This window comes from Magnolia sinica, chromosome 12 (assembly GCF_029962835.1).
Source record: "Magnolia sinica isolate HGM2019 chromosome 12, MsV1, whole genome shotgun sequence".
Lineage (NCBI taxonomy): Eukaryota > Viridiplantae > Streptophyta > Magnoliopsida > Magnoliales > Magnoliaceae > Magnolia > Magnolia sinica.
In genome coordinates, this window is record NC_080584.1 from 32,032,485 (window position 1) to 32,048,869 (window position 16,385).

A 16,385-nucleotide genomic window follows, 5' to 3' on the forward strand; every position below is an offset into this window, starting at 1 on the left:
CTATCAACTATCCTATTGAACACCTCTTGTACATGCTTCTTTAGGATAAGATATGTAGGGAAGTATTTGTCTCTTAATGACTTCTTCGAACAATGGATATTGGGTATATAGAGATCACTAGTCTTCAGCCCTGTTATTAGGGTGAAGTCCATCTTGGTAAATTTTATACGGTTCCCCTGTATCTTGAATACAAGGTTGCCTATATATCTGTTAATAAGTGCGTGAAAAATGGCTCCTATAAACCTGAATGATGGACTGTCTAATAAAAATGAGAATGGGGTCTGCCTAAATATATTTAATCTAGTGTTATTCTTCTCCAACACCCTCTTCACACTATTAAACCACCATGTCAATGAACATCTGCATGAGATGGTAGGGGCCGACTCGCCAAATCCCTTATGCAAGGGTTTGTTATCTGCAATGATGAATTAGAAATTAAATCAACGATAACATTCTGTATTTAACGACACATAATGTAAAAGTTGACTTACTGTGGTGAAAATTCATAAAGTATGGTGTGACTATATCGAGTTAGCGGTCAGTTTTTGGTGAATTCCAAATGAAAGTACAAGACTTATTAGTGAATTTTCACAAGTTTTGGGCCTCTTTCACTCATTTGTCAGTGTATTTCATACAGTTCTTGGTAAATTTATATCAAGGTTGGCAGTAAAAAAAATGTCAATATCAAGCAGTCAATCGGGCATTTTGAAGAATTTCATGTCAAATGGTCATCTCATGGGTCACATTCAACAACTTCACGGCCAATTTCACTAAGATATGGGTCAATTTCAGAGTTATATGTTGCATTTTGGCCATGAACGTCATGAATTTGTGTAAGGACTGTAATCGACCGTTCAGTGAAGGGGATTGACCATGAAATGCATGGAATTGTCCGTGAGGTGAAGGAAATTGTCTGTGAAATAGGTGGAATTGAACGTGGTGTGAAGGGTATTGTCCATGAAAAGCATGGAATTGACCATGATGTGAAGGAGAATGACCGAGAATTGACCGCGAAATGCCTCAAACCGACCGTGAATCAACAAATTGTTTGGGATGACTCGTGAAATGCATGGGAATGATCATGGTTAGAAGCGATTTGACCGCTGCAAATGAACGTGAAGTGAAGGAAATGACCGTAAATGCCTCAAACGACCGTGAATCAACACAATTGTTTTGGATGACCATGAAATGCATGGGAATGATCGTGGTTTGAAGCGATTTGACCCTGAAGTGCTGAACGATGCTGAAGTGAAGGGAATGATCTAAATGCCTCAAACGACGTGAATCAACACGAATTGTTTGGGATGACCGCGAAATGCATGGGAATGATCATGTTTTGAAGCGATTTGAGTGCAAAATGCATGCAAATGATGTGAAGTGAAGGGAATTGACTCGCTACACTTCGAAACGATCGTAAATCAACACGGAATTGTTTTGGATGACCGTGAAATGCATGAGAATGATCATGGTTTCAAGCGATTTGACCGTGAACATTGAATTGATTGCGAAGTGAAGGGAATTGATCGAAATGCCTCGAAACGAAAGTGAATCAACACGGAATTGTTTTGGATGACGTGAAATGCATGGGAATGATCATGGTTTAAAGCGATTTGACCACGGCCGTCTAGTGAAGGGAATTGACCATGCAATGTATCAAACGACCGTGAATCAACACGAATTGTTTGGGATGACCATGAAATGCATGAAAATGATCATGGTTTGCGAATTCAATAACTCGGTCTGTTAACTCAGTCGGTGCTCAGTCACTTTCATGCTCTTCATTTAGTTTCATATATAATTTTATTCTTTATTTAAACAACTCTCAATTTGGGCGATTTGAGTCCTGATTTCGCTCATTGATTAGGACATACCATACCATTAAGCATTTTTAAAAAATGAAATTGAATTGGGGACCGTGCACATAAGTACTATAATATACAGTGGGGTCCACCCAAACAAAACTTAATATTTTTAAAATTTGAAAATGGATTGTGGACGGTGCGCATATATAGTAAAATATACAGTGGGGTCGAAAAAACGAAAGCAGGGATTTCAATATACCTGCCATTCGAGGCTTTTTAGCTGGGGGGACCATATTTTGTCTTATCTTGGGCTCAAAAAAGTCGAAAAAGACGTCTGTGAGGTGTGTATTTTCGATCAGATAAAGGGGAAAGAAGGAAGCGGTAAAAGAAGGGTTTTACTGCTTCAGTGGACAGTCAGAGGGGGGAGAAGTGATCAGAAATTGGTAATCTACTACGGGTAGGATGAACGATCAGAGAGAGAAAAAAGAAAAAAAGCTAAGATTTTTGAGGTGGAGACGCATCTGGCAGTGGCAGTAAAACCCGTCGTTTACACCAGGGGCATTTTCCACCTTTGGAAAGGTGCCCGTACAGCTGGGGTGTATTCTCGCAAGGGAAAATGAGGTGGGCTTAGTCTCCTAAATGGGCCATAAATGGGTCGTACAGTCGTAAATTTATCGTTAAAATAAAAAGGGAATATATTCTTTAGGTAGGATCATTTGCAGGTCGTTTGATTTGACATTGGAACCACGTGTGAAGAGCCTTCATTTTCGGACATCATAGGGTCCGACCTAAAACTCTTTCAGTCATGGAAGTTGTTAATCCGATGTGACCCAGATTGACGGTGAGGCCCATCCGGTTAATGGTTTGGATGTGATCCCTATTCCTTTTAACTGCCTTTTTAGATGAGTGCGCTCCCATCTCCCAAGTGGATAATTTGAATGGTGCCGATGAGTTGCCAGAATTTAGGAGATGTGCAGCCGGCAGAATGACAGCGGCTCTTGGTATTTATGTATATAATAATAAGGTGGGGAAATTGCAACCGGCTAATCGTTGCTTATTATACTCTTATATATATATATATATATATATATATATATATATATATTGATGAAGTGGGATTGAATAGAAAGAAAGAAGTAGGAAGTGGGGATGGGAGGAATAGCGAAAAGGGGATGGGAGCAGTACATGCTGCAGCTCCAACTCCACCCCTTGAGAACCAAGGTTTTCATTGTCACTTGAGATTACCTTTATTTCTTCTTCTTCTTATTACCATTACTATTATTAATTTTTGTTGGCAGGCAATAACAGCAGGGGTGTTAGCAGGAATCAGCGACACTGTTTCTCAAAAACTTTCTGGTTTCCGAACAATCCAATTCCGACGCCTTCTTCTCAAAGTGGTACTTGCAATATTAATTTCCCTTTCATCCTTTCTCTCATTATTTTGATTAGCTTTTAGAATTTTGAGGATTCTACCTCTGTCTTGCCAATCACTATATATGCAAGTATGCCAATATTTCCATACATAATCCAGTCCTTTGGTCTACATCCTATTTTATTGAACTTTTCTGATGAAATTCCGTTTCAATTTCTTGTGGGTATCTTCATTCAGGCAACTGTTCTTCCCATTCTCATTGCTGCAAACAACTCTCACACCGGTTGACCCTATCCATCTGAAAGTTGGCATGCAAAAAAATAAAATGGACAGGTAAAAAGAAAATACAGCCAATGGCCAATATGTAACAAGCATACTATCTGATGGCTGGTATTGTACAATGGATGATTGTTCAGTCTAGCACTCATCCAGGACCTTGATCCACTAACTGAAGATCAGGATTACTTACACATGGTCCCTGCCTGTACAAATGCAGTTGTGAATGAATACCTACCCTGATAATTCAGGCCGAGCATTGTATTCTATCTCTGTAATAGTATAATTTGATACTTTGACAGAAAAGAAACTTGCTTCTCACAGAAGCTGCAAGTACAGAAAAAAGGGTGTTTCTCCTAAAAGGGAATCCATAATAATCTGAAACCGACATCTCTGCAGATTTTTGGAAGAGAAACATATACTAGCATGGCAATAAAGAGAAATGCAAAGGCTATGCTTGAGAGTAGGATCTTGAAGATGATGTAGCACGTTAGGAGTTTCTTTTCTTAATGAGCAACAATGATTTAATCAAATGACCAATAGATGCCCCCACCATGTATGTTCTGTGATTAAAAAAAAGTCAGTCCAGTTGGTTAGTAGGTGTGTCATTGAGTGTATGAGAAAATGTATGGTTAAAAGAAATTGAGCCCCACTTCATCTGCATGTGTGGCCAACCTGATGTTTCGACTGGCCTGATTTTTGGGCATGGCATATACATGGTGGGCCTTGCTTGATGGCTCATTTCTAACTCTTCTGATACACGTGTGCCACATTGGCATGTGTGGGGAGAGTAGGATATAATGAAGTGGTAGATACATTGATTGAGAGGAAAACCTTACACTCTGCGTCTTGAAGTTTGACGCATTGAACGAGTATTCTCGCCATGTCCTCGTGGGTGCTCCTCTTAGGCTAATAATCTCATACATGCTCTGTATTGAAATAGGCAACGTTAAAATATTATAGTGGTGGCTACCATCCTATCACATGGGTTATGGGGTCAAGGTTAAACAGTTGCAGTCTACCTGAAGGATCATCTGTACATTGCTCTAGACACTTTGGATTGGAAGAACTACACTTGAGCCGACTTGTATTAGTTGCATCATCTATGGGAGCTACTTCATCCATGGAAATGCTCCATCACATAGACAAGACTAGCTTATTCTCTTGAGTCATTGCCATAGAATCAAGCGTTGTTCCCATGGAATGTAATCAAGGGTGTGTGCCAGACCACAACCTAGAATGTATTACGATCCCAGGTTAATAATAAAAGCCTTTTAATATATCGTGCTTTCTTCCTTACCTGTATCTTGTTAATGCATTGCAAAATGCCTGTGAAAATCAATATCAATTAAAAATGAAATGCAAACAAAGGCTAAAATGAAATTTAGGTACATAGAGGATGGATGAGAATGAAAGAGAGGAACGAACTTAGATGAACGGTACCCATTCCATACACATTGGATTGAGTACCGTCTGCCAAGTGACCGATGAACTCGACAATTACTTATTAATAGAGAAAAAGGTACTGGATTCACTTTTCATATGGTCAGAGTACTTGGAGTCAATAACCCATGGAGTGGAGGACTTGGATCCCAAATGAGTCATGCCTGAGTTAACAAATGGGGCTGTAGAAGTGTGAGTAACAGCGGATATAGGCTGATTCTTCAACAACTTAGAATACTAACCTTTGGTAAGTGTGGCTATGATACTAGATGTACTTGGCTGGTGAGTAGTAGGAGTAGAACCAACAGAACGGGACCCACTGCTCTCTTTAGAATAAGAATGAGATGCTAGATTTGCCTAAGCTGGCTTCTTATGGATATCTTAACAGTTCTCAATATTGTGATTTGTAAGCCCACGGTGAGTACACTTCTTCGGTCCACAACCTCTCCCCGCATTACTATGACTATCTTGATTAACTTGGCTATTTCCTTGATTACCTTGGTTACCACAACCACCACCTTTGCCTCGTCCAGCAAATGATGCCAGAGTAAAGTTATTACTGATTCCACTCATATAAACACCGAAGTCGAGCATAAACTTCATTTAGAGATGGGACATCGTTACCACCCAAGATCTGCGCATGCACTGGCACATATTCTGGTTTTAAGCAAGATAGGAATTTAGCTGCATGAAACTCCTCACTTTACTGATTTTCTTTCTCTAGATCACTAGTAAGTGGCTGATTGACATTCAACTCCTCCTGAATTCCTTTTAAGTTTCAAATAATAATCACCAAAGGACTTATCCCCTTATTAGAATGCAAAAATCTCTTTAAAGAATTGATATGTACGAGAGATGTTTTTATTAAATGAGTACATCTCTTGTAATGCATCCTATACTTCCTTTGCAGTATCTAGAAACATCAAATTTCCACTAATAGACATTTCCATATTGTTCCACAACCATGCCATGATCTGAACATTTTCTTGGATTCATCAATCGTACTTATTATGACTTTTATCTGATTTTTTTTTTTCAAAAGCAACTTTAATACATTCTCAAAGAGAGGAAGATTGGAGAGTTGAACAGTACCTTGACCTATAATTCTGCAGTTGCTTCCATCACCCACTTTTATCTTATTATCACTTTTATCTGATTTCTTCGCATAAGATATTTTAAGTTGCCTTTAGTTGTCAAAAAACACTTGGATCGACTTAGACACTGGGGAAAATTTTCTCTATTTAGTTTTATTGGGGCTATTTGAACTCCTATAAAATCAGATGGATTTAGGAGCCTAGATCTTTGATCACACATCGTCTCCATTAGAAGAAATTGAAGAGAAACTACAATGCTTATATGAATAAGGGCTGACTCTTCCAAATATAAAAAAATGTTCAATTGCATGCTTCACACAATGTGCATAACACACTTGACAAAAAAAAAATCAGCCCACATGTACCTAATGAACACAAGAAGGGTGATGATTATGAAGACAATATTCACCCTCTCACATGTAGACCATTACAAAGGCCCAACGTACCAAAAAAGAAAAAAGAAAGAAAAAAGAAGAAGAAGAAACCTTAGGTTTCTTAGAAAACCTTCAGCACAAGAAGAAATGGAAAAGAAGAGCATGAAGAAAAGGGAAAGAAGAATTTATAAGATATAAGATAAGTAGTGTAAATTAGAATGAACTCCATTCTGATGCCATGTAGAATTATATAAAAGTTAAAGAAAATAGAAAAGAAAGAAAAAGAGATGGGAAAAAGAGAATTGAGAGAGAGTAAACTATAGCTACATGCTCCTTTTCTCTTCCTTTTTATATGAAGCCAAAAAAATAAAAAATCCAAAATACCACTCACTTACAATATGACATGTGTATATTAAGTGCTCCTAATATACTAAATAAAGGGACAAACAGACAAAACTCGAGATTAGGTCAGCCGTACAATTGCATAGCCCCTTATTACATTCATCTAGGTAGACCGTACAATCGTACAACCCACATCCACAGTCATTAATGTTAACCACCTTGCATTTTCCATTCCGGATTGCATGATATGAATTATGGGTCATTTGCGATCTAGACTGCTATTTTCACCGACCTGAAATTATCACTCTATGCTGTGATGTATGTATATAACATGCTACTATGCATGTGGGATCTCTAATAATAACATTCACCATTTCACGTATAAATTACAACGCCAATTCTTATGTAAAAGTATGTTGCATATACTCGTTATTTGTATCATGTATGAAGTGACTGCATGATCACTACCTCTAGCATAGCACATGTTGGAGTAAGTAGTGTACCATGAACTTGTTCCATGCACTGTTGCTACATGCGCTGCAGGCGACCTTTGCTAAAGTTTGTTGTCCTTACCATGGTTCAAAATACTGTCACATACGACTCAATATCATTTGAGTTGTACGGTTTCAGGTGCAGGTCCGATATGGACCTCCTAATTGCACATAGAAATGGGGCAACTGGCCCCAAATTGGTCCGACTTTGAGTCAGTGGCTGGGGGGTAAGAGTTTACCATCCAACTAGCAAAAAATTTCCATCATATCATGGGTTCAACATCCAAGTTGTCCACAAGGTTGACCCGGCCTTGCATTTGGTGGGTAACACATTTGGTGCACGTGTGCGTGCATCTAAAAGGTACTGGCATGCATGCAAACTTGTAACTTCAATTATATCCTTACTTCGTCTCCCATATTCTTACCTAATGAAATCAGGTGTGTCAAACGGTTCAGGTATGCATGCAAACTTGTGTCTACATTTATATCTATAGTTCTGATCCCATATTCTCACCTGATGAAATTCAGGTTTTTGGCTTTGCATACGGAGGACCTTTTGGGCACTTCCTGCATAAATTGATGGATATGATTTTCAAGGGGAAGAAGGATAGTAAAACAGTGGCTAAGAAGGTACTGTAGTAAATATCATTAGACCTCAACATCCATTGCATTTCAACCCTTGTTGATGTTTTGTATTTGAATCATACCTAGCTACATGCCTACATCTTTCCTTATCTCTTTGATTAATGGCAATGTTTTATTGTACTTCACGAAGTTGTGCTGCATTGCATACTCTAGTCCCTATCTATTAGTAGATTCTCCTTTTGGGTGACATGGACATATAGGTTAAGGTAATGTTACGTCCCTACATTTTCCATTCTGAATCACATGATCTGTATTATGGGTCATTTGGGATCTAGATCGCTATTTTCACCAACCACAAACTTTGTTTCTATACTTTTTAACTGTTGATTAAGTTTTTTAGTAAATTTTTATCTAGAATGTAGAGATTTATACTCCAATTTATGCAATATCAAGAATATAATGCATGTGGGTTCTGTAATACTAACAATCATTGCTTCATGTATAAATCATGATATCAATTTGCGTATAAAAATATATTGCACACACTAAGTGTATGTAATGGAGAGACCGACATGATCCTATCCCCATCGTACATACTGGAGGAAGTAACTTACCATGTACCCATACTGTAGCAACAATTCATCCAGGTAACCACAGGCTAAAGTGTAGTGTTGGACATGATTGTGTTGGTATGTTAGTAGTGTTTGATAAGTATATATTGTGTGCTCCTTGCTATCCTTGCCATTTTTGGTCCGATGGCAGTACAATTGTGTCACTTTGACACCTCGAGTGGCTTTGTATTACCTCATGCGAGGGAACTCAATGTGTGTTTTGCCTGTGTCATGAGCCTCCTTTGCTTACAATCGAATGCATTTCGTGGTATATTGTTGACTGGGCCAAGACAGGAAGTCCAAAACCTTGGAGACATTAATTTATATTCGCCAAGATCTGGCATATTGCCTCGAATTTAAACATTTTTCTCTCTCAATTGCATCATTTCAGATATTGTTACCTTTCAAGAAAAAGAAAAAGATAAGGAAAAAAAGAAAAGAAAATAAAGCTACAGAGGTTGCATGGTTTTCAAGTGTTTGACAATTCCTCATTTCATTTCATGTACTAGAGTTTGACTAATAAAAGAAGATAATCTTGCAGCGAGTAAAAGTCAAAGGCACAAGAAAACTTAATTATTTCATGGTAATTATTACTTATCATTCAACTGATCAAGTCAAAGTTTAGATTTGCTGATATTTTTGTTTCTCAGGTATTGCTCGAACAGTTGACTTCTTCCCCTTGGAACAATCTTTTTTTCTTGATCTACTATGGCTTGATTGTTGAGGGTAAGTACTCAATTCAATTCCACTCAATGGCAACATAAAGGATCAAATTTTTGTGTGCTTTGCGATCTGAAAATATTTTTACATGATACTCCTACCCTTATCTTCACCCTTGTCGCATACTTCATTGGTTTCTGACAAGTTCATCAAGCCTAAAAAAGGCTTGTCTTTCTCTAGTTTTTATTTTTATTTATTTTTATTTTTTTAAATAATTTTATTATCCTTTATATACAGTAATTAGAATAGGGTAATTTTGTGGGCAATTGAACAAAGTTGAGATCTGGGCATAAAGGTTGAGAATCCCTAAATTCAACAGTTGGTTGCATGTAGAAGTAGTCCAACACCTGTTCTTTGAGTCTTTGATCATCCAGAAAAGGATGAGGTAATGATAGATTTGGATTCTTCAAAACCTATCTACAATGATCAGTTATGAAGACTAAGTTACTGATTTGCCGAATTTGATTGCTATAAAATAGTAAATTACATAACATGATGATTGGAAAAGGAATCTTCCTATGTCTTATAGTCAAGTAATTTCGGCAAATAGAACTAAGCTCAGTGACAGTAGAATCCATGCAGGTGGATGAATTAGAAATGTGCATGTGTTGGTTTATGCTGTCCTGTTTTCCAGAGAACATTTAAAGATGAAGCACTTGCTATGTGTTATTGTTCTGAATGTTTCAGAAGTTGTAAAGTGCTGTGAAAAGTCGAGCAAAAGCGAAGCGCCCAGGAAGCAGCATGTACCTATTTAAAGAAGGCAATAGATAAACCATGGGGAAGATTTCTTTCCCAAAGCTTCAATAATGGTTTTGTCAAAATGCCCCAAGTACCAGTGCTGACACAATACAACATAGGCACAGGCTGCATAAAAATGTGGCTCAATGGTGCTTTTGCTTTCAGGGGGTTGATATGGACTGCAATGCGATCAGACAAGGGTTATTCCTTAACCCCCTTTCAGGAAGGGTTGGATTATGGTGGTAATTCACCACCATTTGAAACTGTTTTATAATTTGATTCATTGGCATGGTATGGCCATTAGGAAACATACACATTGCCACTGTATACATGTGGCTTGTGTAGTTAAATCTTAGATGTTCAGGCAAGGGATTCCATGTTGATAGTGATGGCTGTAATGGTCACCACTGTTACCGATACGGGTATCGATCGTAACGGTCGATACAGTCTGTTACGCCTTCCCCGTAATGGTTGATTCTTTTTTTTTTTTTTGCTGAAAATTTTGGAAAAATATCCAAAATAAAATAAATATTCCAAATATGTATTCATTTTTTTTTTAAAAATAAAAATAAATTTTGAACATGTTTATGATAGTGTAATGGCCCACTCTTTGGTGAGAGTGCTATATCGGGCTGTTTGGTGAATTTATGAACATGGTTATGTATCTCTAATGTTTATGCATCCCAATCAAGCATTAGAACTAGAAATCAGAAAAAATTTCATAAATACTTTATTTTTTGTTATTTTTGAAAAAACGGCCCTCGGAGCTTTGATTCACCCAAATCGCTTCTACTGTTTAATCCTAAAAACTGTAGCAAGGGTGGTCAAAATCTGTTGCAGAATGATTTATGAAAGTTTTTAAAATGAGAAAAATGAAAAAATGAAGAGAAAAACGAGAATATGTAGAAAAAAGTGGCCGTTTTATGCCTGTAACGGCTGTTACGGTCCCAAAAAACCAACTTATCCCGTTTCATCCTTTTATCGCGTAACGGTCATGGCTGCTACTGATACATATCGGCCGTTACTGATACATATCGGGCGTTACGGCCGTAGCATAACAAATACAGAATACCTTGATGGTAGGCCCTAGTGTAGTTGGACTAATGGATCATATCCAGTGTTCGAATTATCTCCGATATTATCTTTATCTCTAGCTCAGCGATACCGATAACACTGGTAGCAATACTGATAATGTTGGTATTAGAAATTCTAGATATTAGCAACGTATTGCTAAGTATCGCCAACGTATTGATATGATAAGAATTTTGTTTATTAGATTTGTATTTCAATTTTCTTTTCATAGGGACATTGTTGTATGTAGTGTTTAATTTGTCATTGATAAATGATAATATTAATAATATCTCGATATTATCGATATCGCAACATGCGCGATATTGAGACCACAATCTTTTGTTTCCTTTCCAATTGTTGATGATTTCTTGGTGAAATATCATGTGTTGTTGATATTTTGCAATATCGATAGATGTTTGGATGAAGGGTTGGATGGTTAAATAGGCTGGATGCAATGGTTTGACTGATTTATTACAATAACACATGCTTTTAAAGCCACATTAAATGGAAACTTGTTATGTATGCATTTTATTTATTTTTATTTATTATTATTATTTTTTTATATTTCTAAATATGCAAATATGTACATTTTAACATCTCCCGAAGTTTCGCTGAAAATTCCATCGTTTTTCCCATGTTTCCCCGCATTTATGATTATCAACGATATTATCGGCGATATGGATATTATTTTTGTATCCCTAGCCAGCGAAACTTGTAGCGATACCGATACTTCGAACATTGATCATATCCTTGATATTTTATTTATTGGGCATCACTAAATTCTATGGTTGGTTGCACGTAAAAGTACAAATTTCTTCTTTGATCGTCCAGAAAATGATGAAGCTATGATAGATTTGGATTCTTGAGAACCTTTTTTTTTTTTTTTTTAAATGAAGAATTTCTAGAATTTTAAAAAACTGGTTGCCAAATTTTGATGGTGATAAAATGATGAATTGCATTATAGTCAGGGAATTTCAGCAAAATAGATCTGTGTTCATCCTATCTATGGCTTTAGAATCGATAGAGACAGCTGAATTAGAAATGGGAATGGGATATCTGTTAGTCTGTTGTCCCATTTTCCAGAAAACATTTTAAATATGAAATGCATGCTCTGCGTTATTGTTCTGAACAACTTTTCAGAAGTTGGAAAGCATTGTGAACATCCAGCAAAATTGACTGCACCAAGGAAGCATCATGGACCCATTTAAAGAAGGCAACATATCATCGCAAGTAGTAATGGCTTTGTTGTTACTTGTTGGGTATGTGCAAATTTTTTCAATACATATTGTCACATGATCCATGCTTGTTTGCCATGTCTGGCTAATTTAGCTTTCTGGCTGCTGGTTGACTCCTTGAAGTCGCCATTATAGGTAGTGTTCTTGTTTGATGGTGGAAGATGGATATTTTAAGGCCCTATTGTTACAACTGCAAGGTAACGTACAATGCTTGTGCCAACAGTTTGTATGATATGCTTAGATTTCCAGTTGTACCAGTGGGCGCATGGTTCCTAACATTCATGTGATGGGTCTCACCATGGATGGCCCATGCACTAAAGCTTCCTCAGAATGGAATATCCTAGGCATCCAATAATTGATCTTTGCTTGGTTGGATGTGGGCTGTTGCTGTATTTCTTCATTGCTGTCTATTTCCTGGTAACCAATTGAAGTTCAGAAATTTTCCATTTGGGAGAACTTTGGGTGCATGGGTCATCCATAGTGAGGAATCCCATAAACAGAAAACCCGAGAATAATGCGCAAACACTCAGGCTGAGCATTTTATACTGACAAAGGGTAGTGATGGTAGTGCATCCCTAAGGTAAGTCCAGTGTAGCAAAGTGTTTCCCGTATGATGATTGCATGAGTGGAATAGCTTGAATAACATGAGTATCGCATTCCTCAGTATGCCTATATAGTGATGGGTGCAAGGTTTCCTGTATGATGATTGCACGAGTGGAATAGCTTGAATGACATAATGGCCACCGCCGTTACCTTTACGATACAGGTTGTAACGGCTGTTACGGTCTCCTTTTTTGTTGAAAGAAAAAATCCAAAATATTGTATTTGCCCCGTAACATTGAAAAAAAAATAATCGAAAAACTTGTATCTGCCCCATAATTGACCATCACGGGGTTGTTATGGCCCATAATCAACCCCGTAACGTGTAACGGTTGCCACTGTTACCTTTACATAACGGCCTTTATGACACACCATGGATGGGTGGGCTTTCCATCAATAGCAAATGTTTGGGGCAGTTTGGTGTTTTTGTAGAGCATGGTTGTGTAGGAGAGTGAGTGACACATTGATGAGGACATCACGTCACGTACACTCTTGCATACGTATCAGATGAGGAGGTGGGCCACACCGATTTCCCTATGGCTATGCAAGTACCCGTGATCGTGCTGAAGACCCCATGTGCATGTGCGAGCATCTGGAAGACCCCACACTGGGAAGATGCATATGGGCTGCTTTATAGAGTGATCCAGACCGTTGGATTGAAGGGATGTGACGATCGGGCCATTGATCGTGGATCGTCCACACTAGTTTTTCTTAGATTTTATTAGATTATAACATTTAGCTTTGTTCACGTTATGTTTGGACCCCATTATGAGGGTTTTTAGTTGATTTTAGTTAAGACTAGGGCTATTTTCGTCAAAATTCACAAAATGAGGTGTTTATTATAATTTTTGAACTTTCTTGGAGCTATAAAAAAGGGTGTGTGTGTGACCCTCTCCCTCATTGGATTTGGTGAATAAAAAAAAGAAAAGAAAAGAAAAACTCTTACATTCTTCTTCTTCTTCTTCCATCTTCTTAAAATTTGAAGATACTTTCATGTGATTTGAAAGGGAGATTAATGTAAGGCTAATCTTCATCAACGGAGGTACGACGTCTCCATCTATCTTCATATCATCATCTCTTTTCCCATCCATTAATGTATTTTCTTTAAGTTCTTCGATTCTCCCATCCTAAGGTTTCATCTTCTCCTAAACCCATCTTTCGTTTACCTATCTATAATCCCAAACCCCAAGAGACCTAACCCATCTATTGCATGCCACACGTGTGAACCTTCCGGATTGGCCGTATGGCCATACCTTGTTCTTTTTGTCTTCCTTTCACCCTTAAATCAAAACCCCATTTCCTTTCTGCCAAAAACTCTAACCCTAAATTTAGAAATCCCTAACTTTCCTAGATTTTTCCAATTTTCTAAAACTCTAATTTTACTTTAGGTTATTAGGCCTTCTACTTGGAAATAGAATATTCCTTATGCTAATTGGATGTCCTTACATCCATTACATCATAGTTTTCTTTTATTTAATGTTCTTGTGTGACGATGTTGGTGACTTAGGCTAGGATTATGCATGATGTTCCTTTGGTTTTCATGATATTTGTGATGATTATGGCAATGTTTGTGGTTTTTTTTTTTTTGTTAAATATCTTAATTCTACTACTGGATCTCACATGTTATTTGGTTCATGCATCGGTACTACATCACACATCCTAAATTTCATAAGCCGCTCATATCACAAGTGCCAAAGCTGCATCTTTATGGTATTCACAGCCATATCTAAACAACTAGTCCTAAATCGTTGCCTTTGAGTGAAGACAAAAATATTTCACAATGTCTACAATATCCATTGGATTGTGTCTTAAAGTTCACTTTGGTGGTAGAATTCAGTTTTATCGACCACTGAGAATATAAACATCCAATAAAACTAGAAGGCTCATTTGGATGCAAAAATTCAAATTGAATCTCTATAATTCAGTTCAGGAAGTAGTAAATTGCCGATATTTGAATGACATCTTCCAGTATACTTAACAGGGAAGTGGCCCTCAAATGGACTTGAGTCTCCATATTGTATTCATCTTCAACCACAAATTTGCATACATAAGCTTATTCAGTTTCTTACAGTTAAACACTTCAAGAAGTGCTGTTGAAAATTTCATGTTCACTTCTTTCCTTTTTGAAATAGAACTCCCACTTTGGTTTTTGGGTGGTGCAGGAAGACCGTGGCCACAGGTTAAGTATAAAATCAAGAAGGATTATCTCTCAGTTCAGTTGACATCATGGATGGTATTTATCTTGTCTTTATGTTATGCTATTGTAGGTACATGGTGTGTTTGGATGCACTATCAAACTGAATTGTCTTCATATTCAGGTTGTGGGCTCTAAATTGCAATTATGTTAACTTTCTAGTTGGACTTGAAACAAATGTTATGGCTACTTGGTCATTATGAGTACTAGGATACTTGATTAATGTTTTCGTCAATTAAATCTTATCAGTATGAATGTTTGCAATTAAATTCGGTTGTGCATCCAAATGCACCAGAAACCCCTATTCCAATCTGATCAGTATGAACAAATGTACAGTTCTGGCCGATTGTGGGGTGGGTCAATCATCAATATATGCCACTGCAGTTGCGTGTTATTTTCCACAGCTTTGTTGCTTGTTGCTGGTATTCACTTATCGTCCATTAAGCTTTTTGTCTTTTTTCTTTTCTGGAGTATTAAATTGGCGTCTTTTTGTAGTGCTTACTTGAGGTTCATAGGGAAAAATGAGGTGGGTAAATTTGTATTGTATTCAGGGGTGTATTTCTGAATCTTCGCGCGAGGTCTCTGGCCTTAACTAAGGGTTAGGTGGATTCGACAAGGAATCAAATGGCACATCCTTTTTGGTGCTGCTGCTGCTGCTGCTGCTGCTGCTGCTGAGGTTGAATGGCTTCTTGTTTCAATTACGCATGTGTGGCGCCGCAGGTCTGAGATATATTTCTGTATCCTGTATTATACATGGATCAAACTCAACCCCTTTTCACATCTCCTCCATCATCAGCTTTGTTCCAATGACTGCATTTGCTTCTCTCATCATGTTGGAATTATCTACAATTCATTTTTCTTAAATCCACTGTTTGCAGGACATCGTCTGCATATATTTCTTTATTTGTTATTTTCCTCCTTTTGGCGTCTAGCTGCCATGCACGCCTGTGAGGGATGGTGGGCACGCTGGGATAGAACAGAACACATATCTTGATATCTGGATCCTTGTTCCTCTAGTAGATCATTTGCTAGAAGCTTACGAGAGGATTGTGAAGGTGGCGTTGGGATACACCATTTCACCAGATACTATTTAAGTTTAAAATAGTATTTATCAACTTTGCAATTGACTTTCAATTGCGAGCTGCTGAACTTTGCCTGTTTTGCTAGCGCCTCACAAATTGCATTTTGATTTGTATGTGTTTGGAAGGTCTAAATACAAAATGCTATTTGGTTTGTTATTTTCCTAGAGTCAAAGTGGTATTAGATGCAATGATTTATCCTAACCGTCTGATCAATGGTCTCTGTCTGGGATCACAAGATTCATCCTAACCATCTAATCAATGGCCAATAAAAGGTGTTGATCTAGTCCATCTACTTTCCACCTTTGGTTACCCTCACGAATCACTTTGATAAGGTGATTCTAATCATATGATCAAT

At 37.6% G+C, this 16,385-nt stretch overlaps 1 protein-coding gene across 4 annotated transcripts; it reads left to right on the forward strand.

Annotated features, from left to right (window-relative positions):
- The first annotated feature begins 2,882 nt into the window (after positions 1-2,882).
- LOC131221201 (peroxisomal membrane protein PMP22-like) lies at positions 2,883-15,851 on the forward strand. 4 transcript variants are annotated; one of them, XM_058216371.1, is made up of 7 exons: positions 2,883-3,023; positions 3,101-3,199; positions 7,723-7,824; positions 9,041-9,116; positions 14,917-15,072; positions 15,285-15,370; positions 15,500-15,851. In XM_058216371.1, the coding sequence occupies exons 1-7, from the start codon at positions 2,952-2,954 to the stop codon at positions 15,542-15,544; spliced, it is 636 nt and encodes a 211-aa protein (XP_058072354.1). In that variant the 5' UTR covers positions 2,883-2,951; the 3' UTR covers positions 15,545-15,851. The 4 variants fall into 4 exon arrangements, with proteins under 4 accessions (XP_058072354.1, XP_058072355.1, XP_058072352.1 ...); XM_058216372.1 differs by having other exon boundaries at positions 14,917-14,987; XM_058216369.1 differs by having other exon boundaries at positions 2,912-3,023; positions 3,126-3,199.
- Positions 15,852-16,385: the final 534 nt, after the last annotated feature.

Excerpts from the sequence above, each read along its gene's own strand:
- LOC131221201 (XM_058216371.1), top strand. The coding sequence starts at position 2,952 with ATGGGAGGAATAGCGAAAAGGGGATGGGAGCAGTACATGCTGCAGCTC. Across the intron at positions 3,200-7,722 it reads GACGCCTTCTTCTCAAAGTG|GTTTTTGGCTTTGCATACGG; the intron begins GTACTTGCAATA and ends GATGAAATTCAG. Across the intron at positions 7,825-9,040 it reads GTAAAACAGTGGCTAAGAAG|GTATTGCTCGAACAGTTGAC; the intron begins GTACTGTAGTAA and ends TTTGTTTCTCAG.